At 44.9% G+C, this 24,751-nt stretch overlaps 1 protein-coding gene across 1 annotated transcript; it reads left to right on the top strand.

The window, feature by feature from the left end:
* The first annotated feature begins 8,128 nt into the window (after positions 1-8,128).
* Positions 8,129-23,911, top strand: LOC142140644 (ligand-dependent nuclear receptor-interacting factor 1-like). The gene is made up of 4 exons (XM_075198377.1): positions 8,129-8,390; positions 16,613-17,963; positions 20,076-20,276; positions 22,395-23,911. The coding sequence occupies exons 1-4, from the start codon at positions 8,338-8,340 to the stop codon at positions 22,824-22,826; spliced, it is 2,037 nt and encodes a 678-aa protein (XP_075054478.1). The 5' UTR covers positions 8,129-8,337; the 3' UTR covers positions 22,827-23,911.
* The last annotated feature ends 840 nt before the right edge of the window (positions 23,912-24,751 follow it).

The raw sequence follows: 24,751 nt of genomic DNA, 5'->3' as shown, positions 1-24,751 counted from the left end.
CCGCTGCTAGGCAACAGGACGTGGTTGCTGAGAAGATGGAGGCGTCCGTCTCCTGCACCAAGTGTCAGTGCGGATACGGCGCCTGACAATTATTAACTGTGCATAGTACATGGTCAATCAGTAGCCGATACCTTTGCAAAAAAAAAAAAGGAAGATGGTGATATTGGGCCATGTATTGATTACCAAGGACATCACTATCAAAATCTGATATCCTTTCCCTCTCTTCACAGAATTATTTGACCATATCAAAGGAGCCTGCATCTTCACTAAACTCAATCTACGTGGAGCTTATAATATAATCTGCATCAGAACTGAAAAGCCGCTTTTAAAGACAGGGTTTACCACTATGGGGCATATTCAATTGTTGGCGTTACTGCTTAAAGTAACGTGGCGCGTGCACTATTACCGTCAATAGTACCGTTATTACGGTACATTTCACGCTGGATTTCAGCTTGCGGCTCAGGGAACTGCAAGCTGAAATCCGGCTTAATATTAACGTAATACTTTTTCCGCGGCGGAAACCGCCAACAATTGTATATGCCCCTATGAATACCTTGTGATGCCTTTCGGTCTTGGCAACGCTCCAGCAGTATTCCAAGGTTTTATGAATGAAATGTTCAGGAACCTTCTGCATAATGTTGTAGTGGTCTATTTGGATGAAATTCTAATCTTTTTCAAAGACCTTTGCTCTCACCGTGCCCACATTAAGGAGGTTCTCTCGCCTTCGCAGACATCACTGGTATTGTAAACTTGAGAATGGTTTTTGAGCAAAGTAGTGCTTTTATCCTTGGCTATATTGTTTCAGGTGCCAGGCTACAAATGAATCTCTAGAAAGTTCAAGCCATTATCAACTGGCGCCAACCATTTGAGTGGAAGGCGATCCAACTCTTTCTAGGTTTCACCAATTATTATTGTCATTTTATTCAAAGCATTAAACCTTAGTGGCTCCCATTACCGCTCTTACAAAAAGGGTGTCAACGGCCATCTGAGGCTACTCAAGTGTCCGTGTGGATTCTATTAAAAAAAATCATCCTAGTTGAATTGAACTATACCACCAGAGATAAAGAATTTCTTGCCATGAAATAAGCTTTAGAACAAAGGACAACAACTCTTGGAAGGCTCTAGTTTTCCTGCTACTGTCTACAGTCATGGCCAAAAGTTTTGAGAATGACACAAATATTTTTTCACAAACTATGCTGCCTCACTTTTTATGGTGGCAATTTGCATATACTCCAGAATGTCATGAAGAGTCATCAAATGAATTGCAATTAATTTCAAAGTCCCTCTTTGCCATGACAATGAAGTTTATGCCAAAAACATATCTACTGCATTTCAGCCCTGCCATAAAAGGACCAGCTGATATCAGGTCAGTGACTCTCTGACAAATTCTGACAAACTCCAAGCATTGATTAGCTAGAATGGGCGGCCATCAGTCAGTATGTGGCACAGAAGTTGATTGACATAATACCAGGGTGAACTGCAGAGGTCTTCAAAAAGAAGGGTTAACACTGCAAATATTGACTCTTTGCATAAACTTAATGTAATTGTCAATAAAAGACTTTGACACTTATAAAATGCTTGTAATTTTACTTCAGTATGCCATAGCAACATTTGACAAAAAGATCTAAAACAGTGAAGCAGCAAACTTTGTGAAAACCAATACTTGTGTCATTCTCAACACTTTTGACCATGACTGTATACAGATCACAAAAACCTTGTATATCTTCAAAATGCTCAGTGTGTGAATCCATGCCAGACACGTTGGTTGCAGTTCTTTTTTTGGTTTGATCTGTGTGTCACCGTTCTACTTGGAAAAAGAAATAAAAAGGCAGATGCTCTTTTAAAGTCAAAGACACTAAGGATCCTGTAATTAATTATCGCATTCTAAATTCAGACTCTTCATCTTACAGAATCTTCTTCCATTCACAATCCACCACTTGGGAAAACATTTGCGACAGAAAATCTCTGAAAATAAATTCTACAATGGGTCCATATCTCTTGCATTGCTGGTCATATGGGAGTCAAGAACACTTTTGAACTCACTGCAAGAAGTTATTGGTGGCCAACATATCAGAAGGAAGTTAAAGATTTTGTGACGGTTTCTCAATTTTGCACCCAACACAAGACTCATCCTCATGCTCCGTATGGTCCATTCTTTCCTCTGCCTCCTCCTGATAGACCGTGGTCCATAGCACTATTAACAGATCTCCCCAACAGACAAGAGTTTAATACCATTTGGTTGGTAGTGTACTCATTTAATGTACTGATTCTCTAAGGCTGCTCATTTAATTCCTCTAGTTTGTCTTCTTAATGCCGCAACACTCGCAAAACCTTTCATTAAAGATTTTTTTGGGCTTTATGGCTGCCCTAAAAAGATTAGGCCTGATTCATTAAGAAAAGCAAGAGGTTCAAATTAGTTTATTATATTGCACATAAGTGAAATACTGGCTGTTTTTATGCAGGACACAAATACTTGATAGTTTTATTTTTACACAAAAATTTAAAGTTGATCTACGACATGCCCTACCCCAAATATAAATGTTTCCCCACATTTTAAATGTACCTCCCCCTCCAATGCAACATGTTTTTGGCAAAGTGCAAAGTTACTCCTAGCTTTTGCTTTATTTTCCTTAATAAATCAGGCCCATTGTCTCTATCATGGAGTACAATTTGTCACAAGATTCTCTTTGTAAATAACTCTGTATTCAGTTAAATTTCTCTTCTGTATACCATCATCAATATAATGGTCAATTAGAGAGACCAACACTTGGAAACATTTTTAAGAATTTATTTAATAGCTAATCAAGAGAACTGGGTGGATATGTTGCCATTGGCAGAGATCACTAATAATAATTACCATGGATCTCCTTCTCTTACTCCAGTTTTTTTCATGTATGGTTGCCATCCCATTCTTCCTAACTTTAAGCTTCCACCTTTTATTATTATTAACTTTTTTTATATGGTGCCACATGTGGTCCGCAGCTCCATACAGAGGACAAACAACAAGACAGCACAAGGTATAACACTACAATACACCATAGCTCTCAACATAGCTGATGATAGGCTGGAGGAGTAATGGGGTGAAAGGGCAGGTATATTTCGAGGTACCTGCAGGGCCGGTGCTAGGGTTTTCGGCGCCCTAGGCAAAACCCCCCCTTCCTGCCCCGCCGAACACAATAAATAAATAAATAATTAAATAAATGATTAGATTTTATTTAACTGTAGATGCCGGGGGGGGGGGGGGGGGGGGGGGCTCTTCAAACCTTTTCTCTTCTTTTTCTCTTCACTTCTTTTCTTTCATTCCTATTGCTGCTCCTCGCCTTCTTCACACAGGAGGCGGAGCGATGCATGCTGGGAGAGGAGGGGGCGTCTGGAAAGAACTTTATTCACACTGTCTGTCACTGTCACCGGCGCCGCCGGGTAAAGACCTGTCACCTGATCACTGACGTCAGTGATCAGGTGTGCGATGCGCCGGGCAGCCCGGGCGCATCAGAATGAATTATTGACAGTGGCGGCGGACATTGAAAAAACAGCAGCGGCATGAAAAAACAGCAGCGGCACCCCGCCGCCGCTGCACCTATCTTCCACTTCTCTCCGCTGACTAGATTTTCAAATCTAGTCAGCGGCAGCGGCGCCCTGCAGGTCCCGGCGCCCTAGGCAACTGCCTAAGGTTGCCTAATGGGAGCGCCGGGCCTGGGTACCTGCTGTTTATGTAATTTTTCACAGGTTATCCAGAATTTGGTCTGCAGTCAAAATGATCCTTCCTAAATCTTTTGCTCATTCTAAATTTTATTCTGACAAGAAACGTTGATCATTTTCCAATTTACAACCTGGAGGTATGGTTGCCCACTCGGAACATTCGACTATGTATCTGAAGCATAAAGTTCGTTCAAAGATATAGCGGACCTTTTAAATTTTTACAAGTTATTGATCCAGTGGCCTTCAGATTACAACTTTCTTCGACTTTTCGCATTCCTAATGTTTTCATGTCTTGCTTCTAAAACACCTAACAATCATCCAGTATTCTTCTGTGTAATCCAACCTTCTCTGTAGATGCAAATCAACCTGATGTATTTGAGATTAAACAAATTTTGGTCTCTCGCATCTCCAAACGGTGACTCCTAATTTCTTATTGATTGGAAAGAATTTGGCCTTGAAGAATGTTGTTGGGTAAACACCAAGGATGTTCATGGCCCTCGCTCTTTATAAGACTTCCATCTCAAGTTTCCACTAAAACCATTATTTGCGTGTTTTGAGCCCACCTTTAAAAGAGGGGTAATGTCACGAACAGGACTAACCTTGGTTTAATGCGTTTTTCTTTGGTTTTGTGCGGTATTATTTAGTCTCCGGCGATAACGGCTTCCTTTGTAGTATCAGTCACATGACCAAATGAACCTCCTCCCCACACCGTGAAAACTTGTTCTGGACAACACTAGGGTGTCAGAACATTTTTTCTTGGTACTACAGATCGTGCCTGTTTTCTGAGTCCAATGTCTGTTACAACACTGTTGCAAACCCTGTTATTCTCTTCAGTTGTAGTGTATCAGTTGCATGATACCCAGGAGCACTATCCTCGTGAATCCTGACACTTTCATAGTAGAAGAGCTTGAGAAAATCTCACTAAATAAATGAATAAGATGTTTCAGTGACTTAAACTTATGAATGAAGAACGAAGACCAGAGGCTTTACAGTATCTTCACTTCACAAGAAATAAAAACCCCTCCTATTGGTAGACCAACTGATAAATATGAGAACGGATGAGCCATCTGTCAGCTTTGCAGAAGTAGACATATGTAAAGGCAGTGCTTCTAAAAACACCAGTTACCTAGAAACGCTGTATCCCAACAATCGAGGACTGGATCCCTTGAGAGTCCCATACACGTCTAACCTTATCATTAAAATAGGTACTAACAGTGAAGTCTTACAATTACCTTCACCATAGAAGGACTTGCCTTGCCTGTCCTGATAGACACCGATTCTAAAGGGACCAGGCTACAAAAGTCACAATTTTGGAGGCATTGGTAGAAGGATGGCTTTCATCCCACCACCAGAGACTTGTTCCAGCTGGTCATAAGCAAAGGAACAGATATCCTCATCAGCAGTAATTGGATACCTAAGGTAAAGATATATGTGGCAGCAATCGGACACTCTGAAGTAATTGTTAGTTGGTCCTATGAGAGGTGACTGCCGCCCATCATACTTGGCATGGACATACTTCAAAACGGTAGAAACACATTTTTGGCCGTTTTGGAAAAAAAGGAAGGGTGAAAAGCCTGGCTGACAAAAAAAAATGTACTACAGCAAACTTTAAAAGTACTGCAGGGGTATCAACAGTCCAGAGAGGTTGAGATAATGAAGGTGAGATTATGTGTTAGAACCTCCAAGAATGTGAAATAAATGTTACATGTTGCGGTCAGAAGATTAGTCACCATTAAAAAGGGACTGATACTTGTATGACTCCTGAATTTTAGTACAGAGCCTTTGAAGTTAAAGAAGAGTCAGGCAGTAGCCATACTGCTCCATGACTGCCTAAGCAGTGATAGGGCAGGACAAAAGAAAGTCGATTCAGTCCAAATAGTTGCACATCATTTAAAGCCTGATCAAGAGTGGTGGAGAGATATTGACCTTGAGACCTCAAAGTCTCCAGCAGAAGTTCAAAGCCATATGATATGGTTGATAAAGGAATAGACCTAATGTTTTAGCCAATACCTCCATGACTTTGGGCTAAGCAAGCTGGTCCAATATAGAATATATATGAAAGATCACACCTAGCTATACATGGGACTGTCAAAGACATAATACAAGAGATTTCTGATGAATTAATAATCCGAGAAAGCCATGGGCTGCCCCAATAGTCTTACTAAGGAAGAAGGGAATATATATTAAGTAGAGGAGTACAAGTACCGAGATACTGGAGAAAGCTAGATTAACCAAAACAAAATGATCATTAGGACAGACAGGAATTAGTGAGAAAAGCGACAAGTATAATTCAGAGTAGGACAGAGAACCAAGGGCTCTAGTCAATGCCTAGAGGGAAACCTGCCTTCTTCACCACCAGACCATTCAAAAACTAGCTGAAACTCCAGTTTACGTTGAAGGGCTCTCTATTGGAACCCATAGAGACAAAGAAACATCATAGGACCCATTTAAGGACCTGGCCTGTTGAACAGCTAAGAAACCTATTGCCGACCTATAAGCCGTCCCAGCTTCCTCCCTGCAGTGCAGACACAGCCGCCTGACAGACTCGGCGGGGGGCGCCCTGTTGCCAAGCAACAGGCACGCAGCGTCCACGTCCTCTGCCTGCCGGGCGCACTGATTCGTCGTGTTGCTAGGCAATGGAATGCTTCCTGTCGGCGATCAGCGTGTTCTGACCACCCCCCTGTGCACACCATCGCCTCCTCCCTGCTCCTATTTAAACCCTGCTCTGGCACCATTAGGGTGCCAGTGTTTTAGGTTTCCTGCCTCTAGCTTTACTATTAAATTACTATACCTGTTGTGACCCGGCTTTCCTGACCATTCTCCTGCTCTTGCACCATTCCTGTTGTGACTCGGCTTGCTGACCACTCTTCTGGAGTTGCCCTGTTCTGTTTCCGCGCTTTGGCTCACCTGACTACTCTCCGGATTACCCTTTGGCTCTGTTTACTCCTGATTGGCTTCTGACCCGGACCATTTGACCTCTATACTGCTACACCGGCAACTGGTTAATGGGACCGCGACCTGCGCAGCTAAGCCCAAACCTCCTTGCGGGGGTCCCTAGTGAATACCAGGGGCACGTTAGACTCCGTACTCGCTAGTTCAGTGGTGCCAATACTGGTTATTGAAACCCGTGCTTCAGCACTTCAGCTGAGCCTTACCTATTCATTTGTTTGATGTACATGCAATGCTATATTTAATTAAACCAAGTCCTGGCCAAGTGAAATAAGTGACAAAATATTGTTCAACATCACCCAGTGTCAATTTGAGAAAACCTTAGTTGTGCAACCCAACACGGATTAAACACAGATACTAGGCCACCTTAAAGAGCTTAGAGATGATCCCATCAACACTGTGAAGTCCATGATGACTCATTTATACAAACTACAGTAGAGACAACGTGATTTCTACTAAGCAGAAAATATTATTATTATCAGAAACAGATTGGTCTACTTGCTGTTGTAATAAACCATAAACTTAAACTTGTGCTGATATGTATTTATATTATAGTCAGTTTGGTAGATAAGCTAATGAAATTCATGTGAAAATTTTCACTATTAACATATTAATGTGGTATAGACACCAGGTCTTTCTTCAAAATTAACCATCTGCCAAAAATGTGTCTCCTCCCACTCTTCTCTCCTGTTACCTCATTTGCCATAATAAAAGCCTTTCCCACTAAAATGTATTGATATTCTGTCCAGGTTGGGGGATTTCACATCTCCTAGATGGGGTGAGCGATACTTTCTCATACCTCCTAACTTTGCTACCTCTTCAACCGAGACAGAGCAGCATTGCTACATCGTAATGGAGCAACTCCCATGGGGCATGCCTAGAGCATTGCAGTACTAGGCTGCCCCATAAACCTCCCCCCATTCAAATGAAACCAATACCGCATGCACCTATACACCGCTGCCCTGCTATGCGGCCTTCCAACTTTCTGACCCTCGTGACCAGAACGGAAGGAGGTAACGTCTGCCACCCTAAAGGAGCGTCAACCGTGTACCCCAAGATTGCAATTGCAAGCTGTGCCCTCCTACCACTCTGTCTATATTACGGAGCATATTCCCATTTGTACAACGCTTCAAGGTAAGTGGGCGCTATATAAATACATATTATGACTGTGGGTCTCATACTAGGGTGGACAGAGAACATCTCTGGGGTCAGAGGGATATTTGGGGTAACTGTGTACCTCTCCCCTCATTATATCACAGACTATCACCTATAACATGTACATATGACCCCCAGCTACAGGTCCCCCCCCCCACAGACCTGACCCCAAGCCGAATCACAGTCACCCCAACCAAAACCAAGCAACCCTGAGCTGACCGGAAGCTCCGCTGTCACCACACCCCCGGATATGACGAGGACGCAAAGACGCGTCTTCCTATTGGCGGTGACGTCACCGACGTTCGTCAAACAACCAATGGGATGCCGGTAGGCGGAGCCTCGTCCTGCGGGAACTTCCGGTGTTCTGGTCGTTGAGAGACTGGTTCTGTCAGGTTTCTCACGGCTGCCATTGTGTGTGAGGGAAGCGGAGGAGGCGCCGAGTCCTGCAGCGAGGCCCGGGCGGGGTGATGGCGGCGGGTCTGTAGCCGGGGCGGGAGGTGCGGCATCTGTACAGATCTATCACAGAGGAGATCCATGTCTGACCACCAGCACTTTGTAGTGACCCAGCCTGTGCCCCCCAATACATGGTGAGTACCCAGCCTGTGCCCCCCCCAATACATGGTGAGTACCCAGCCTGTGCCACCCAACACATGGTGAGTACCCAGCCTGTGCCCCCCCAATACATGGTGAGTACCCAGCCTGTGCCCCCCCCCCCCAATACATGGTGAGTACCCAGCCTGTGCCCCCCCCCAACACATGGTGAGTACCCAGCCTGTGCCCCCCCCAATACATGGTGAGTACCCAGCCTGTGCCCCCCCCAATACATGGTGAGTACCCAGCCTGTGCCACCCAACACATGGTGAGTATCCAGCCTGTGCCCCCCCCCCCAACACATGGTGAGTACCCAGCCTGTGCCCCCCCCCCAACACATGGTGAGTACCCAGCCTGTGCCCCCCAATACATGGTGAGTACCCAGCCTGTGCCCCCCCCCCCAATACATGGTGAGTACCCAGTCTGTGCCCCCCCCCCCAATACATGGTGAGTACCCAGCCTGTGCCCCCCCCCAATACATGGTGAGTACCCAGCCTGTGCCCCCCCCCAATACATGGTGAGTACCCAGCCTGTGCCCCCCCCAATACATGGTGAGTACCCAGCCTGTGCCCCCCAATACATGGTGAGTACCCCAGCCTGTGCCCCCCCAATACATGGTGAGTACCCCAGCTTGTGCCCCCCCCCCCCAATACATGGTGAGTACCCAGCCTGTGCCCCCCAACACATGGTGAGTACCCAGCCTGTGCCCCCCCAATACATGGTGAGTACCCAGCCTGTGCCCCCCAATACATGGTGAGTACCCAGCCTGTGCCCCCCAATACATGGTGAGTACCCAGCCTGTGCCCCCCCCAATACATGGTGAGTACCCAGCCTGTGCCCCCCCCCCAATACATGGTGAGTACCCAGCCTGTGCCCCCCCCAATACATGGTGAGTACCCAGCCTGTGCCCCCCCCCAATACATGGTGAGTACCCAGCCTGTGCCCCCCAATACATGGTGAGTACCCCAGCCTGTGCCCCCCCAATACATGGTGAGTACCCCAGCTTGTGCCCCCCCCAATACATGGTGAGTACCCAGCCTGTGCCCCCCAACACATGGTGAGTACCCAGCCTGTGCCCCCCAACACATGGTGAGTACCCAGCCTGTGCCCCCCCAATACATGGTGAGTACCCAGCCTGTGCCCCCCCAATACATGGTGAGTACCCAGCCTGTGCCCCCCCAATACATGGTGAGTACCCAGCCTGTGCCCCCCCAATACATGGTGAGTACCCAGCCTGTGCCCCCCAATACATGGTGAGTACCCAGCCTGTGCCCCCCAACACATGGTGAGTATCCCAGCTTGTGCCTCTAGGGGGCACCCTGCACCATAGACTGGGGATTTTATTGTTTCTATGTAAAGGGACATAATGCCTCCTGGCAGTGCCCCCAACACATGATGAGTATCCCAGCTTGTGCCTCTAGGGGGCACCCTGCACCAGAGACTGGGGATTTTATTGTTTCTATGTAAAGAGACATAATGTCTTCTGGCAGTGCCCCCCAACACATGATGAGTATCCCAGCTTGTGCCTCTAGGGGGCACCCTGCGCCAGAGACTGGGGATTTTATTGTTTCTATGTAAAGAGACATAATGCCTTCTGGCAGTGCCCCCCAACACATGGTGAGTATCCCAGCCTCTTCTGCTAGGTGGCACCCTGCGCCAGAGACTGGGGATTTTATTGTTTCTATGTAAAGGGACATAATGCCTCCTGGCAGAGCCCCCAACACATGATGAGTATCCCAGCTTGTGCCTCTAGGGGGCACCCTGCACCAGAGACTGGGGATTTAATTGTTTCTATGTAAAGAGACATAATGCCTTCTGGCAGTGCCCCCCAACACATGATGAGTATCCCAGCTTGTGCCTCCAGGGGGCACCCTGCACCAGAGACTGGGGATTTAATTGTTTCTATGTAAAGAGACATAATGCCTTCTGGCAGTGCCCCCCAACACATGATGAGTATCCCAGCTTGTGCCTCTAGGGGGCACCCTGCACCAGAGACTGGGGATTTTACTGTCTCTATGTAAAGGGACATAATGCCTCCTGGCAGAGCCCCCAACACATGATGAGTATCCCAGCCTGTGCCTCTAGGAGGCACCCTGCACTAGAGACTGGGAATTTTACTGTCTCTATGTAAAGGGACATAATGCCTCCTGGCAGAGCCCCCAACACATGATGAGTATCCCAGCCTGTGCCGCTAGGGGGCACCCTGCACTAGAGACTGGGAATTTTACTGTCTCTATGTAAAGGGACATAATGCCTCCTGGCAGTGCCCCCAACACATGATGAGTATCCCAGCCTGTGCCTCTAGGAGGCACCCTGCACTAGAGACTGGGAATTTTACTGTCTCTATGTAAAGGGACATAATGCCTTCTGGCAGTGCCCCCAACACATGGTGAGTATCCCAGCTTGTGCCTCTAGGGGGCACCCTGCACCATAGACTGGGGATTTTATTGTTTCTATGTAAAGGGACATAATGCCTTCTGGCAGTGCCCCCCAACACATGATGAGTATCCCAGCTTGTGCCTCTAGGGGGCACCCTGCACCAGAGACTGGGGATTTTATTGTTTCTATGTAAAGAGACATAATGCCTTCTGGCAGTGCCCCCCAACACATGATGAGTATCCCAGCCTGTGCCTCTAGGTGGCACCCTGCGCCAGAGACTGGGGATTTTACTGTCTCTATGTAAAGGGACATAATGCCTCCTGGCAGAGCCCCCAACACATGATGAGTATCCCAGCCTGTGCCTCTAGGAGGCACCCTGCACTAGAGACTGGGAATTTTACTGTCTCTATGTAAAGGGACATAATGCCTCCTGGCAGTGCCCCCAACACATGGTGAGTATCCCAGCCTCTGCCTCTAGGGGGCACCCTGCACTAGAGACTGGGAATTTTACTGTCTCTATGTAAAGGGACATAATGCCTCCTGGCAGAGCCCCCAACACATGGTGAGTATCCCAGCCTGTGCCTCTAGGAGGCACCCTGCACTGAAGACTGGGAATTTTACTGTCTCTATGTAAAGAGACATAATGCCCCCTGGCAGTGCCCCCAACACATGGTGAGTATCCCAGCTTGTGCCTCTAGGGGGCACCCTGCACCATAGACTGGGGATTTTATTGTTTCTATGTAAAGGGACATAATGCCTTCTGGCAGTGCCCCCAACACATGATGAGTATCCCAGCTTGTGCCTCTAAGGGGCACCCTGCACCAGAGACTGGGGATTTTATTGTTTCTATGTAAAGGGACATAATGCCTTCTGGCAGTGCCCCCCAACACATGATGAGTATCCCAGCTTGTGCCTCTAGGGGGCACCCTGCACCAGAGACTGGGGATTTTATTGTTTCTATGTAAAGAGACATAATGCCTTCTGGCAGTGCCCCCCAACACATGATGAGTATCCCAGCCTGTGCCTCTAGGTGGCACCCTGCGCCAGAGACTGGGGATTTTACTGTCTCTATGTAAAGGGACATAATGCCTCCTGGCAGAGCCCCCAACACATGGTGAGTATCCCAGCCTGTGTCGCTAGGGGGCACCCTGCACTAGAGACTGGGAATTTTACTGTCTCTATGTAAAGGGACATAATGCCTCCTGGCAGTGCCCCCAACACATGGTGAGTATCCCAGCCTCTGCCTCTAGGGGGCACCCTGCGCCAGAGACTGGGGATTTTACTGTCTCTATGTAAAGGGACATAATGCCTCCTGGCAGAGCCCCCAACACATGGTGAGTATCCCAGCCTGTGCCTCTAGGAGGCACCCTGCACTGAAGACTGGGAATTTTACTGTCTCTATGTAAAGAGACATAATGCCCCCTGGCAGTGCCCCCAACACATGATGAGTATCCCAGCCTGTGCCTCTAGGTAACACCCTGTGCCAGAGACTGGGGATTTTAATGTCTCTCTGTAAAGGCTCATAATGCTTCCCGGCAGTGTCCCCCAACACATGGCGAGTACTCCAGGCTGTGCCTCTAGGGGGCTCCCTACACCAGAGGCCGTGACTTGTACTGATGTAAAAGGGCACTCCATCTCCAGGGCTCTGTCTTCCAGGTGGTTGGGTTCTTTTGCCCCCTTGCGAACAGGTGCAGCCTCAAATCTGTGTGGGTACCCTTTTTGTGATTAATCCCTACTGATATCAGCAAATTTCCTCACCGCAAATAACATAATTATCATGTGGTATAGAGCACTGACATATTATGGAAGGCTGCACTGAGGGGATCATGACACACACAAATGACAGATGTAAATAACTTCTCTTCAGTTACAGGTGGGTTGCTGTCTTCCTGACGCATGGACAATAGATGGGATTCGCTGTGACTGATCTCTTCAGTCTCCAACATTGTCTCTAATGTAAAGTTATAGCCCCTCCCCCAGCGTCATAACACTGATTGGCCATATAGTAGCGCTCTCACGCCATCACTCTGTGCTTTGGGGGGTGGGGTGGGGGTGATTCATGAATCCAAAGGAAATTGTGGGAAGATCAGCCAGGTATTGGGAGGACAAGATACCCCTTGCTGCTGTTACACAAGTTACTGCACATTTATTACAATGGTGCTTATATTAGTAGGGATTTACTATTTACATTTGTCTATTTTCCCCTATGAATTTTGTGGCTAGGTTGCTTATAAATAACTTATTCTATAAATATATTTAAATTAGTTCCATGTGACAATTTTTGTCATTGCTAATGTACTGATTTTTTATACTGTGTATTAGAAATGTACTGATTTTTTTTTTTATATTGTGTGTATTTTGGTATAGGAAATGTATTGATTTCTAATGTATTATGCCAGGTTAGAGGAAGTTTGTTTTGCTGATAGCAGGAAATGCTAAGTAAGTCTTTTCATCACAGAAGTGACAAATACGTGCTTTACCCTGTAAGCCCAGCAGGAGGTCATTACCTGTTGTCGTATCTTGTTAATGAGACAGGAGCCTGTCTGAACAATGTAGACTCAGGATACAAGTAATTTAGGATATCGTAGATTGCTGTGAATTTGAAATTAAATTGCGTTAACGCCACGTCTAGAGAAATATCACATCCTGATGTTAAATCATCTGATGTGATATCAGACGCTTTGGTGCCTGGTCGGATCAGGGGGCTGGTTTTACCCCCTGCCAGGAGTTGTCAGAATCTGTATAGAAAGGAGCTCTGTTTTGAGCATGTAGCATTATATAATCTGTACATCTGGTAATCACTAGTACCTTAAATTAGTGTATGTAACTGTCCTTATTAGGACACTTGAGCTAATAAACATTACCCTTCAAGGAACCTGCTATGACGCCTACTTACCTGCTGTAATTCCTTTGACCTGTAGATTAGACCAATCTAATTCATTATCCGGCTGTACTGCGGTTGGAACCCTGCATGAAGTACTAACGCTCTGCCCCCTACCCTGCAGCTCTGGCCAGTGTGATAGGCCAGGGGGAACCATCTACAGCAAACCTGAACTCTGAAGGCAAGAGGTCGGGGGTACACTTGCAGCGAGAGTTACCCTGGTTCTAGGTGCCGCTTAGAAGCCTAGTGGTGCCAGCAGCAAAAGCCCCTCCTACTACGGTTAGGGGGCGTATTTTGGAGAAAGGGAGGACGAAGGCAAGCCCAGACGGTGCCCAGCAACGCAACAGACGGTGATATAGGAGGTCCATCCTGTCACAAATTATAACTATTTGTTATCCTCATTGTTTATTCTAGAAATTACTTATTTACCAGTATTTACTGCCTCGGTGATCTCAGTATGCAATTTAGAAAGTGTTCAGAATCAGAACAGGAAATATGGACAATTGTAAGGATCTGAGCAACTTTGACAAGGGCCAAATTGTGATGGCTAGACAACTGGGTCAGAGCATCTCCAAAACGGCTGGTCATGTGGGGTGTTCCCAGTATGCAGTGGTTAGTACCTACCAAAGGTTGCCCAAAGAAGGACAACCGACGACAGGGTCCTGGGTGCCCAAGACTCATCCGTGCACTTGGGGAGTGAAGTTCAGCCTGTCTAGTCTAATCCCACAGAACACACAGTGCATCGTAGCTTGCTGCATAGCCTCGGAGTGTCCAAAAGCGCCTTTGATGTGCACTTGAGTGCAAGAACTGGCCCATGGTGCCATGGAAGAAGGTGGCTGGAAAATCTTGAGTCCTGGCATTCACATGGATGTTACTTTGACAAGTACCAGCGACCTAACCATTGTTGCAGAACAAGTACACACCTTTAGGGGTTTGAGAAATATGGTAAAGTGTTCAAGGTGTTGACGTGGCCCCCAAATTCCTGAGATCTCAATCTGATTGAGCATCTGTGGGTGCTGGAAAAATAAGTTCGAGCCATTGGCAGCACGGTGGCTTAATTGCTAGCACTTCTGCCTCACAGCACTGGGGTCATGAGTTCGATTACTGAACATGGCTTTATCTATGTGGAGTTTGTGTGTTCTCCTGTGTTTGCGTGGGTTTCCCTGGGTGGTCTGGTTTCCTCATACACTCCACAAAAAGGTTAATTGGCCGCTATTAAATTGATCCTAGTATCTCTCGAACTGTGCGTGTGTGTTTAGGGAATTTAGACTGTAAACTCCAATGGGACAGGGACTGATGTGAGTGAGTTCTCTATACAGCGCTGCAGAATTAGTGGCGCTATATAAATAGCAGATGATGAGCCATGGAGGCCCCACCTCGCAACTTACAGGACTTATAGGATCTGCTGCTAACTTCTTGGTGCCAGATACCACAGGACACCTTCAGAGGTCTTGTAGAGTCCATGACTCGACGGGTCAGAGCTGTTTTGGTGGCATGAGGGGGACCTACACAATTGTAGGCAGGTGCTTTTAATGTGGCTGATCAGTGTAAGGGATCAGTTTCTTGATAGAAGTGGTCACTGTATTTTTTTGAGAAATCGAATTACTACTCTTGGCATTTGAAGGACTTTTTCTGTCCAAACATTATGCCACTATAATTACCCCATGCTGCCATTTAATTACCCCGTGCTGCTGTCGCCCCCTATACTAATTACCCCATGCTGCTGTCGCCCCCTACACTAATTACCCCGTGCTGTTGTCGCCCCCTACACTAATTACCCCGTGCTGTTGTCGCCCCCTACACTAATTACCCCGTGCTGTTGTCGCCCCCTACATTAATTACCCCGTGCTGTTGTCGCCCCCTACACTAATTACCCCGTGCTGTTGTCGCCCCCTACACTAATTACCCCGTGCTGTTGTCGCCCCCTACACTAATTACCCAATGTTGCTGTCGCCCCCTACACTAATTACCCCATGCTGCTGTGGCCCCCTACACTATTTACCCCATGCTGCTGTGGCCCCCTACACTATTTACCCCTACTCTGCTATATAATTATCCCATCCTGTTGTCATAGTTCACATATATTCTACTATTCGAACCTTAAGGAAATCATGTATTGCACGGATTTAATTACCCTAAGGTTTGTAGTCTAGATAGAAGAATGTAAAATACGACAACAGAAGTACCTACTGAATGATTCAGCGTGTGCATAAGACTGTATTCTATATTTTCAACTGGCAGCGGTTTTTTTTTATGCTTAAATATTTTGTAGTCTATTAGCCATATTTTTGTAGATGTGCTGATTTAAAGAAGTGTCATATCTGTCTGTAATTAATCCTATTTCTTAGATTTACCATAGAAAGTAGAGTAATTGTGAATATATTTATAGGAAAGCATTAGGTAATGTAATTTATAAAAAAGCTGGTATGCAGAGGTAAAAAGTTTCTGATAAAAAAAAAAAAGAACCTTTTTATAATTTAGTAAATGCATAATTGGTTAAATCTATATGAAAGTAAGTATGCAACAAAGTTACCTTGTTCAGAAATTTTAATAAAATATATTTTATGTTCAGTCAATATAAGCAGCCTGATTTATGTGGTGGGGAGAGATATGCGTTGTGATCCCATTTTCATACAAAAGATTTGTTATTGCTAATATATAGATAGATGAATCTTTTATATAGTTATAGCATAGGTAGAATTGTACGTATTTTCCAATTATATCCAATAACCTAGAGACGTGGTATTTGTATAGACAATATATAATGTATACAGTATATATAATATACGTTCTATATTGACATCCATTTGGAAACTGATGGTCAACATGCAATAAGTGCTAACACCACAGCGACATAATCCTAATAAATGCATCCAAATTATGTACTCCCTTTCCATCAGGCATGCACAGAATAATATGACCATACTCTTGAAATGCTGCCTTTTGTTTCTCTTTCAGCCTTACAGGGTGCTTATATCAAGTAGTTCAAGCCACTGGACTAGAGGGATCCAATGTCCTGAAACTTATCCCCATTTTAAAGTCAAAGGATAACCTAACACCTGTGGTTCCATCTCCTGTAATACCCGGTGTCTCAGCACTGAATGTTCCACAGGCTGTCAGGTTTTCTGCACCATCGTCCGTTCCAAATCTCTCTCTACCTTGTCCGGTGAGTGTGCCATTGTTGAGACAGCCTGGTGTCGGAAACTACATTATCGCAACACAGAGAGATCTTGCCAATACTCCAAAAACCATCCGGATTGAGAATACGTTTTCAACTAATCAGGATTTCCCAACAAACTCTCCATCAGGAAAGCCAACATTCATAATGATGAATACAAAATCTACGCCCATTCCTGTAAGACCAACGCAGATGTTACCTACAGGACATCGTCTCCAAATACCCGCCCACGCGGAAGTGAAATCTGTCCCTGCTTCTTCCTTGCCCCTTTCCATTCAACAGAAGATACTACCCCAGACTAGCTACAATGATATAACAAAGAGCCCTTCTGTTATTTATGTATCTCCAGTGAATACTGTGAAAACGCTAGGTAACCAGGTGATCCCACTTTGTCCCAAGCCTAATATCTCAAATATGACACCCATGACAAAATCTTTACCATTTGTTCCAACTCCTAGTCAAACTCCACTAACCAGTAGAATGGACTCCCCGAAAGGACCAATGAAATGGATTGTGCAAGAAAACAAAGAGTCTGCTGCTTGTCTCGTTCCAGTTAGCTCATCCAACGATACTGCTTCGAAGATATTACAAATGTTGTCGGGAACAAAGACGGAGGAAATTAATCTGACTAGTTCCGATAGTTCAAAAGTTATGCAAATAAAAGACAATGCTCTTGTAATGTGCAACAATAAAATTTTCTTTCTAACAAAGAGGGGAACAGAGCTGATTGACCCGGATACTAAAAAGCAAGAATCTCCACTATACGCATCTCCGGATAAATCTGCAACTGAGGCGGAGCAGATAAAAGATCTATCCAATAAAGTGGTTGAAGTCGTACTGTCCAAAAATAAATCCTCTCCTCCTACCGGCAATCAGCCGTCGAGCCCTGCCAACGAAACATCAACCCATCCTAATGTGTGTAGTGCTGTAAAGTCCAACAGGACTTCTATTTCCCTTCCAACTAATAGAAATGACCCCAGTGTCTCTTATATTGATAAAGTTGCTAGAAGTGGAGTAACTGTGAAACCTCAAGTCAACGAGTACGGCCCGCCAAGTACAGCCAGTTCCACCAAAGTAAATTCTGCTGATAAAGTGAGACCAGAATATGGCTCTGTCAAGAAAAATGAGCAGGTACGTTTTTACACTATTCATTAAATGTGTTCGCTCATCAAAGGCGCGGTCACTTTCACCTCTTCAGATTCTCAAACCATAATTTTAGTGATGGCAACTATCACAGCGGAAATATCTACAGGGTTTTCTTCACAGAAGCAGCAATCGCCATTTATGTTGCTGTGAGCAAGTCTGTTAAATATGTGACAACAGCAATGACCGTTCAGTGGGTTCAGCAGCTGAATAGAGATGGAGATTCAGTAGATCCTAGTACCAGCCTTGTTTAAGTTGTGATGACTACTTCTCATTGCTACTGTGTCATTTACCAACAGTTTACACACATTCCAAGCTTTGTTTCTGAGAATTAGATACAGTGAGAGGTACGGCATAGTGCAGTGGTTCCCAAACTTTTGCAGTTCGCGGCACCCTTAGAGTCTCCAAATTTTTTCAAGGCACCCCTCCAAAATAATTACTGAGCAGTCCTGTTTTAGAAGTAGTTGGGTCAAAAAATTGTAATAAGTATTTAGGTCACGACAGAAATACTTATTTAGTTGTATGCAAAAATGCCCCCTATGCATCCAGACACTCTGCCCCATCTGCATCCAGGCACACTGCCCCCTCTGTCACGCTGTCCCCCTCCTCTGTCACGCTGTCCCCCCTCCTCTGTCACGCTGTCCCCCCTCCTCTGTCACGCTGTCCCCCCTCCTCTGTCACGCTGTCCCCCCTCCTCTGTCACGCTGTCCCCCCTCCTCTGTCACGCTGTCCCCCCTCCTCTGTCACGCTGTCCCCCCTCCTCTGTCACGCTGTCCCCCCTCCTCTGTCACGCTGTCCCCCCTCCTCTGTCACGCTGTCCCCCCTCCTCTGTCACGCTGTCCCCCCTCCTCTGTCACGCTGTCCCCCCTCCTCTGTCACGCTGTCCCCCCTCCTCTGTCACGCTGTCCCCCCTCCTCTGTCACGCTGTCCCCCCTCCTCTGTCACGCTGTCCCCCCTCCTCTGTCACGCTGTCCCCCCTCCTCTGTCACGCTGTCCCCCCTCCTCTGTCACGCTGTCCCCCCTCCGCTGCCCCCCTCACTCTGCCCCGCGCCAGCCCTAGAAAAAAGAAAGTAAACAGAAACTTGCCGAGCGCCGGGACCCAGCAGCCTCCTCTCTCCCGCAGCTTGTTACTGACGTCATTCAGTGACAGCTGCGGGAGAGAGGAGTCTGCTGGGTCCCGGCGCCCGGTGGATTGGTAAGTTTCTGTTTACTTTCTTTTTTCTAGGGCTGAGCCGCGGCGCACAGTTTGGGAACCGCCGGCATAGTGCCTAGTGCCAAGCTTATGTGCAACCATCTCTAACTGCTGTCCACATGCCACCATTATTACGACAGTAACCTTTTCTACCAAACCTGGGGTGCATTCTGTGTCTGCTATGTTGTGTGGGCTTAGGACAGAAATGAGAGTAAGGGAGAAGGGGGCAGATTTTGCTGATGTGTTTGTGGATGATGAGTGTTAATAGTGGTAGGAGTCACATCTATTTTCCGTCAGGGACTTATAACTAACCCATTGTAATATACAGCTGTTTCTGTAGTTTCATAACTTAATTTCCTATTGGTAAATACTTACTGTTCATTGGATAAAAACGGTCAAGTGTGTATTGGCTTCGTTTAAGTAATCTTGTGTAATTTGTGTACATTATTGGGTCACGGGCACACTGGGCAGCCAGCTTTGTCAGTCGCTAGGTCGGGGGTCTCCTGTTGCAGGCAAACCAGAGCGTGCAGCAGGTAATCAAAATAGGCTTCGGTTATAGGAGTGCTGGGATCCTGCTTAATGCAGTGCATGATGGGAATATAAGATTTAAAGTAGAAAACTTAATGTGTAATTATAATTTTACATGAATAAGCCAATATCCTACTGGATGGGCAATTTTCTGTAATTAACTACTTATAGTGTGACTGAGGAAAAAGGAAGTTTAATAGAAAATATCCTAAGTCTATATTTAAAGTGTTTAAAGTAACAAAAACTAGATGTAATGCACTAAAAAAAATCATTCATGTTGGGATTGTATTGACCATATTTTCATATCGCAAAAACGTGTGTCTTTCATTACAGTATTGTCATTGAAATATATATTCTAAACGTGTCACTTACTCCTAAAGGTGTCAGCCGCAGCGAAGGCGACGCCTATCATGACTGCCGCTAACTTGTCAGCAGCGAGTATGATGGATGATAGGAGCTGGAGATTGAAATTCGGTTTAGTCAAAAAAGAAAAGATCATCTTAAAGAGGATTCCTCTTCTCCAGGCAGATAATACCGGAAACTCCAGAGGACGTCTTGGAGCTGCTGGGAGGATCGTGGAGGTAGACCTGGTGGTGACTTGTGTTGAATAGTCTGTCCTTATTCTCTTCTACAGGTTTAATTAGTTGCTGCCTACACAATGTCACTGCTTTATGTCCTCTATGGGCAATTCCTGTCTAAGGGTGTAAATAGTTGCCCTTTTAGGAACTAAATGGAGATACACACCTTCAGATTAATTTAATGACTTGTGCATCCCTTACTAATACATTAGTCATCCGGGAGTTTATTCTGTTGCCTTTATCTTTGGTTACAGCTGAATTCAATGCAGAAAGTACAGCAGGTTGTGTCCTGAACAATGATATAAATATTTTGCTGAAAGGCAATGCTGTAAACTAGATAAATTGCAAAGTTTAATTTGCACAACATAATAAACATCTATTGCTGATCATTTTCTCTTAAAGCAGCACTACCACCTAATTGTAAGAAGCTGCTGCTTTTCCTAATCAGATCCCTGCTCCATCAAAATGGTGGTGGACCAATAAGAAGCCACAATCTATTGGTCCACCCAGCTCATATAGCTCTCCTCCCCCTACACGGCCCCTGTGTCCATCCGGTTTTGAGAAGAGTCACTGCATGCATCCATTTTCCTGGATCTCAGAGGTTCATTATATTTAGGTGACAGTGCAGCTATTACGACGTATTTTCAATATGTTGTTTACATGTGTCTTGTGTCCTGGTCATTGGGTATACAAATAATTCATGCTTTAGAAAAGATTAGGGCACATGCTTCTTAAAAGTTAAGTAGGAGAAACCCACATGACAAGTCTTATCTGTAAATGTAGCTTTATACCCTGTGCAGGGAAATGAGGACTTAACTCCGGCTTGCCGAATATTATGAGCTGATGCAAATTAGGGCATGCGCCAGTATGCATAGCGTATCTGGCATGAAATCACTGTACACATGTGCAGAAAGTGGGATGTATGAATAAGGGCAGCACGGTGGCTCAGTGGTTAGCACTTCTGCCTCACAGCACTGGGGTCTTGAGTTCGACTCCCGACCATGGCCTTATCTGTGTGGAGTTTGTATGTTCTCCCCGTGTTTGCGTGGGTTTCCTCCAGGTGCTCCGGTTTCCTCCTACATCCAAAAACATACTGGTAGGTTAATTGGCTGCTATCAAATTGACCCTAGTCTGTCTGTGTGTGTGTGTGTGTTAGGGAATTTAGACTAAGCTCCAATGGGGCAGGGACTGATGTGCGTGAGTTCTCTGTACAGTGCTGTGGAATTAGTAGCGCTCATCATCAGGTATAAATACCTGATGATGATATGCTCTTATGCCTGTCTGTGCCTGGAGAGGCAGAACTGTGAAGGTGAATAGCGTACAAACGCAGGCCGCATACACTAAAGGTGTGTTCACACACATGCGGCTCATGCAGGCCTGCTGAGACGGATACACCTATTAGGAGGAGTACCTCTTGCACCTGCTATAGGGCTGAAGATGATGACTTATTGTAAACCAGGTGTTAATGCTGCTGATGCAGAGACCGGCGCATTTTGAGATGCCTACAGCTCCGCATAACTGCGGAGATACTCTAGTTTTTGCTGCTCTCTTTTTAAGAGGAAGTTACTCCTGATTTGCATCCCACTCTGAACAAGCCCTTTAGTATTCAGTAGAGTCCCAAATACAGTTCTAGATTCAGTTCTTCCCTACAGATGACATAGGAAGCAATCACAGTGGTCAATGCAGCCTAATGGTCTAGTTTGGTGGCCAGGAACACTCTTATTGAGTTACTAGCAACTCTTTATACACAGTATTCACACGCACTGATAAGTTAATCTCTCAAGTTACCAATGGTTTATGTACAATTAGTACTGTGATGGATCATTACCTGACTGTCATTTGTAAATGGTGCAGTTTATCTTGGGCATTACTTGTAATTATCTGAACTTTGTTCCTTGAAAGTGACACAAGTATTATTGTCTTGGACATGCTTTGTTCAAACATTATGTCTGCGTGCCAAGCAAATGTTTTTATGGTTTTTTTTTTATCATGATAAATGGCACATTTATTTAATCTATGATGTAGAGAAATGTTTGTTATGTTTTACCTGCTACATACTCCCAGTTTTACATATACTGGGGTATCCTTACTGAGTAACTTATTGCCTATGTTTTTATGTAGGACTCTGTCGAAACGCAACAGCATCAGATGAAAAGAAAGTCAACAAGTACAGAAACCAAACACTCAAAGAGAATGAGTGTAGATGGGACTAGTTTAAATTCCATTACTTCTCCATTGTTACAAACATCTCCTCCTGATGGAGGTATGGAGGCCACCAGTCTTCAGAGGAGAATCAGCACCGCACCTGTGCGTTCATATTACAGTACAGAAACTTCTACCAGTCATTCAGACCATGTCGATTTCCATCTTGGTCAAGATATCACAGGACATTTTAGTGAAGTTTCTCTGCCAAGTCAGAGATTTCACTTTGAGCCGCTCTCATCGGTTTATGTTGATGAAACTACCAAGGATGAAAAGATTCAGCGACTGAAAGAAGTTCTGAAAGAGCGTGAGCAAGCTCTTGAAGCTCTACGACGTCCAAAGAAGATCTGACGTACTTGTCAAATGGATTTTAAATAACCAATAATAAACTGGTTTTGTATTCCAGAACTACCTGTACCCTGAGATGTTCTTTTTCAGTAGGCATCAATGAAATTTGGTAATGAGCAGAGTACAGGATGGTATTGCTAATGTTATCAGTTTTGTAGTTTGTAATGTTTACGTTAAAATTTTTTAAGTAAATTAGACATTGAAAATTATAATTTCATAGGAAAAAACATAACTCTAGCTCACATGTTTGGCAATATTGTTTCTTTTTTCATACCTTCATTTACAGGAGCATTTTTTGGGCTATGAAAGTGAATTTTAAATTGAGCTATTTTAAGTATTTCTAAACGAACAACCAAACCAGTGAAGTTCCACCATTATTAATCCCTTACAGATGAAATGGTAATTTAAGAAGAGCCCTCTAAACGCCTGCTTACTACTAACGCGTGCTACTTGGGGTTCTTTTGTTCTTGTTTCTCCTTCGTGATGTTGAATAGTAGTAACTTTTTTTTATTTTGTGGGGGGAAGTGGGGGTTGGAAGTCATTTAAAGTCGCTGTATAATAGCCGAAATGTATTTTGAAGGTTTTGAAATAATTGCTACTAAAATTAAGGCCAAGATCAACATAAGTGAGGGGTAAATATTCAGTGTTTCTGTAGGTAAGATCTGTGCTACAGACGTGTTCCTTCCTTGTAAATATACTTTCTGTGAGATAAGTGCAGTGGTTGATTTCATGTTAGAAAATATAGACACAGACAATCGAGACAACAGAGGATTTTTTATTTTTACTGCACCGTAAGTGTTGAAGCAAATGCCTGATACACTTTCTTAAAAGGAGCTCCTACATAGCCAGAAATATTTAGGCATATTTGCCTCTGTTTTTCATTTTCAGCTTATCTGCTGGTTTCATTTCTTCAAAACCTAGAATGTGAAAACCGTATTTTAAATGTTTGTTAGATGAGAATTTTGGACACCGTTTGAAACTTGGGCCTAAAGGACACATTTGTCACTTTCAATACATCTTTGTTTTCTTTTGCAATGTATATTATGTGTGTGATATTCGATGCCACATTAAAACTTTGTGCATCTGAATTTTTTGTTTTGTTTTTTTATTCCATTTAATGCATATTTTAAACCATTGCGTACCACTGACAAGTGAAGTGAATATCATTTATTATCTTGTTACACCGGCACCTGTCAAGGGGTGGGATATATTAAGCAGCAAATGAACAGTCAGTTCTTGAAGTTGAAGTGTTGGAACCAGGAAAAATGGGCAAGTATGAAGATCTGAGCGACTTTGCAAAGGACCAATTTGTGGTTGCTAGACTGGATCGGAACATTTCTAAAACAGCAGGTCTTGTGGGGTGTTCCCAGTATGCAGTGGTTAGTACCTACCAAAAGTGCTCCAAGGAAGGACAAACGGTGAACCAGCAACCGGGCCATGGACGTCCAAAGCTCAGTGATGTGGTTGGGTGGTGGGCGAAGGCTAGACCATGTGGTCCAATCCCACAGAAGAGCTACTGTAGCATAAATTGCTGAAAAAGTTAATGCTGGCTATGGTAGAAAAGTGTCGAACATGTAGTGCACCGCAGAGCAGCTTGCTGCGTAGATGCAGACCAGTCAGAGCGCCTGTGCTGACTCCTGTTGTGCCGAAATCGCTTACAATGAGCGCGTGAGCACCAGAACTGGACAATGGATTAATAGAAGAAGGGGGCCTAGTCTGATGAATCGCATTTTCTTTTTTCATCCTGTGGATGGTCGGGTGCGTGTGTGTCAATGACCTGGGGAAGAGATGGCACCAGGAAGCAGTATAGGACAAAGGCAAGCCGGCAGAGGCAGTTTGATGCTCTGGGCAATGTTCTGCTGGGAAACCTTGGGTCCTTGCTTTCATGTGGATGTTACTTGGACATGTACCACCTACTTAAACATTGT

The sequence above is a fragment of the Mixophyes fleayi genome, chromosome 2 (genome assembly GCF_038048845.1).
Source record: "Mixophyes fleayi isolate aMixFle1 chromosome 2, aMixFle1.hap1, whole genome shotgun sequence".
NCBI classification, from domain to species: Eukaryota; Metazoa; Chordata; class Amphibia; order Anura; family Limnodynastidae; genus Mixophyes; species Mixophyes fleayi.
This window is presented reverse-complemented; position numbering and strand designations above follow the sequence as displayed.

Bases quoted from the DNA above. Each gene is read 5' to 3' on its own strand.
- LOC142140644 (XM_075198377.1), top strand. From the start codon at position 8,338: ATGTCTGACCACCAGCACTTTGTAGTGACCCAGCCTGTGCCCCCCAAT. The intron at 8,391-16,612 runs GTGAGTACCCAG...TTTCTCTTTCAG, and splicing joins CCTGTGCCCCCCAATACATG to CCTTACAGGGTGCTTATATC. The intron at 20,277-22,394 runs GTAGACCTGGTG...GTTTTTATGTAG, and splicing joins CTGCTGGGAGGATCGTGGAG to GACTCTGTCGAAACGCAACA.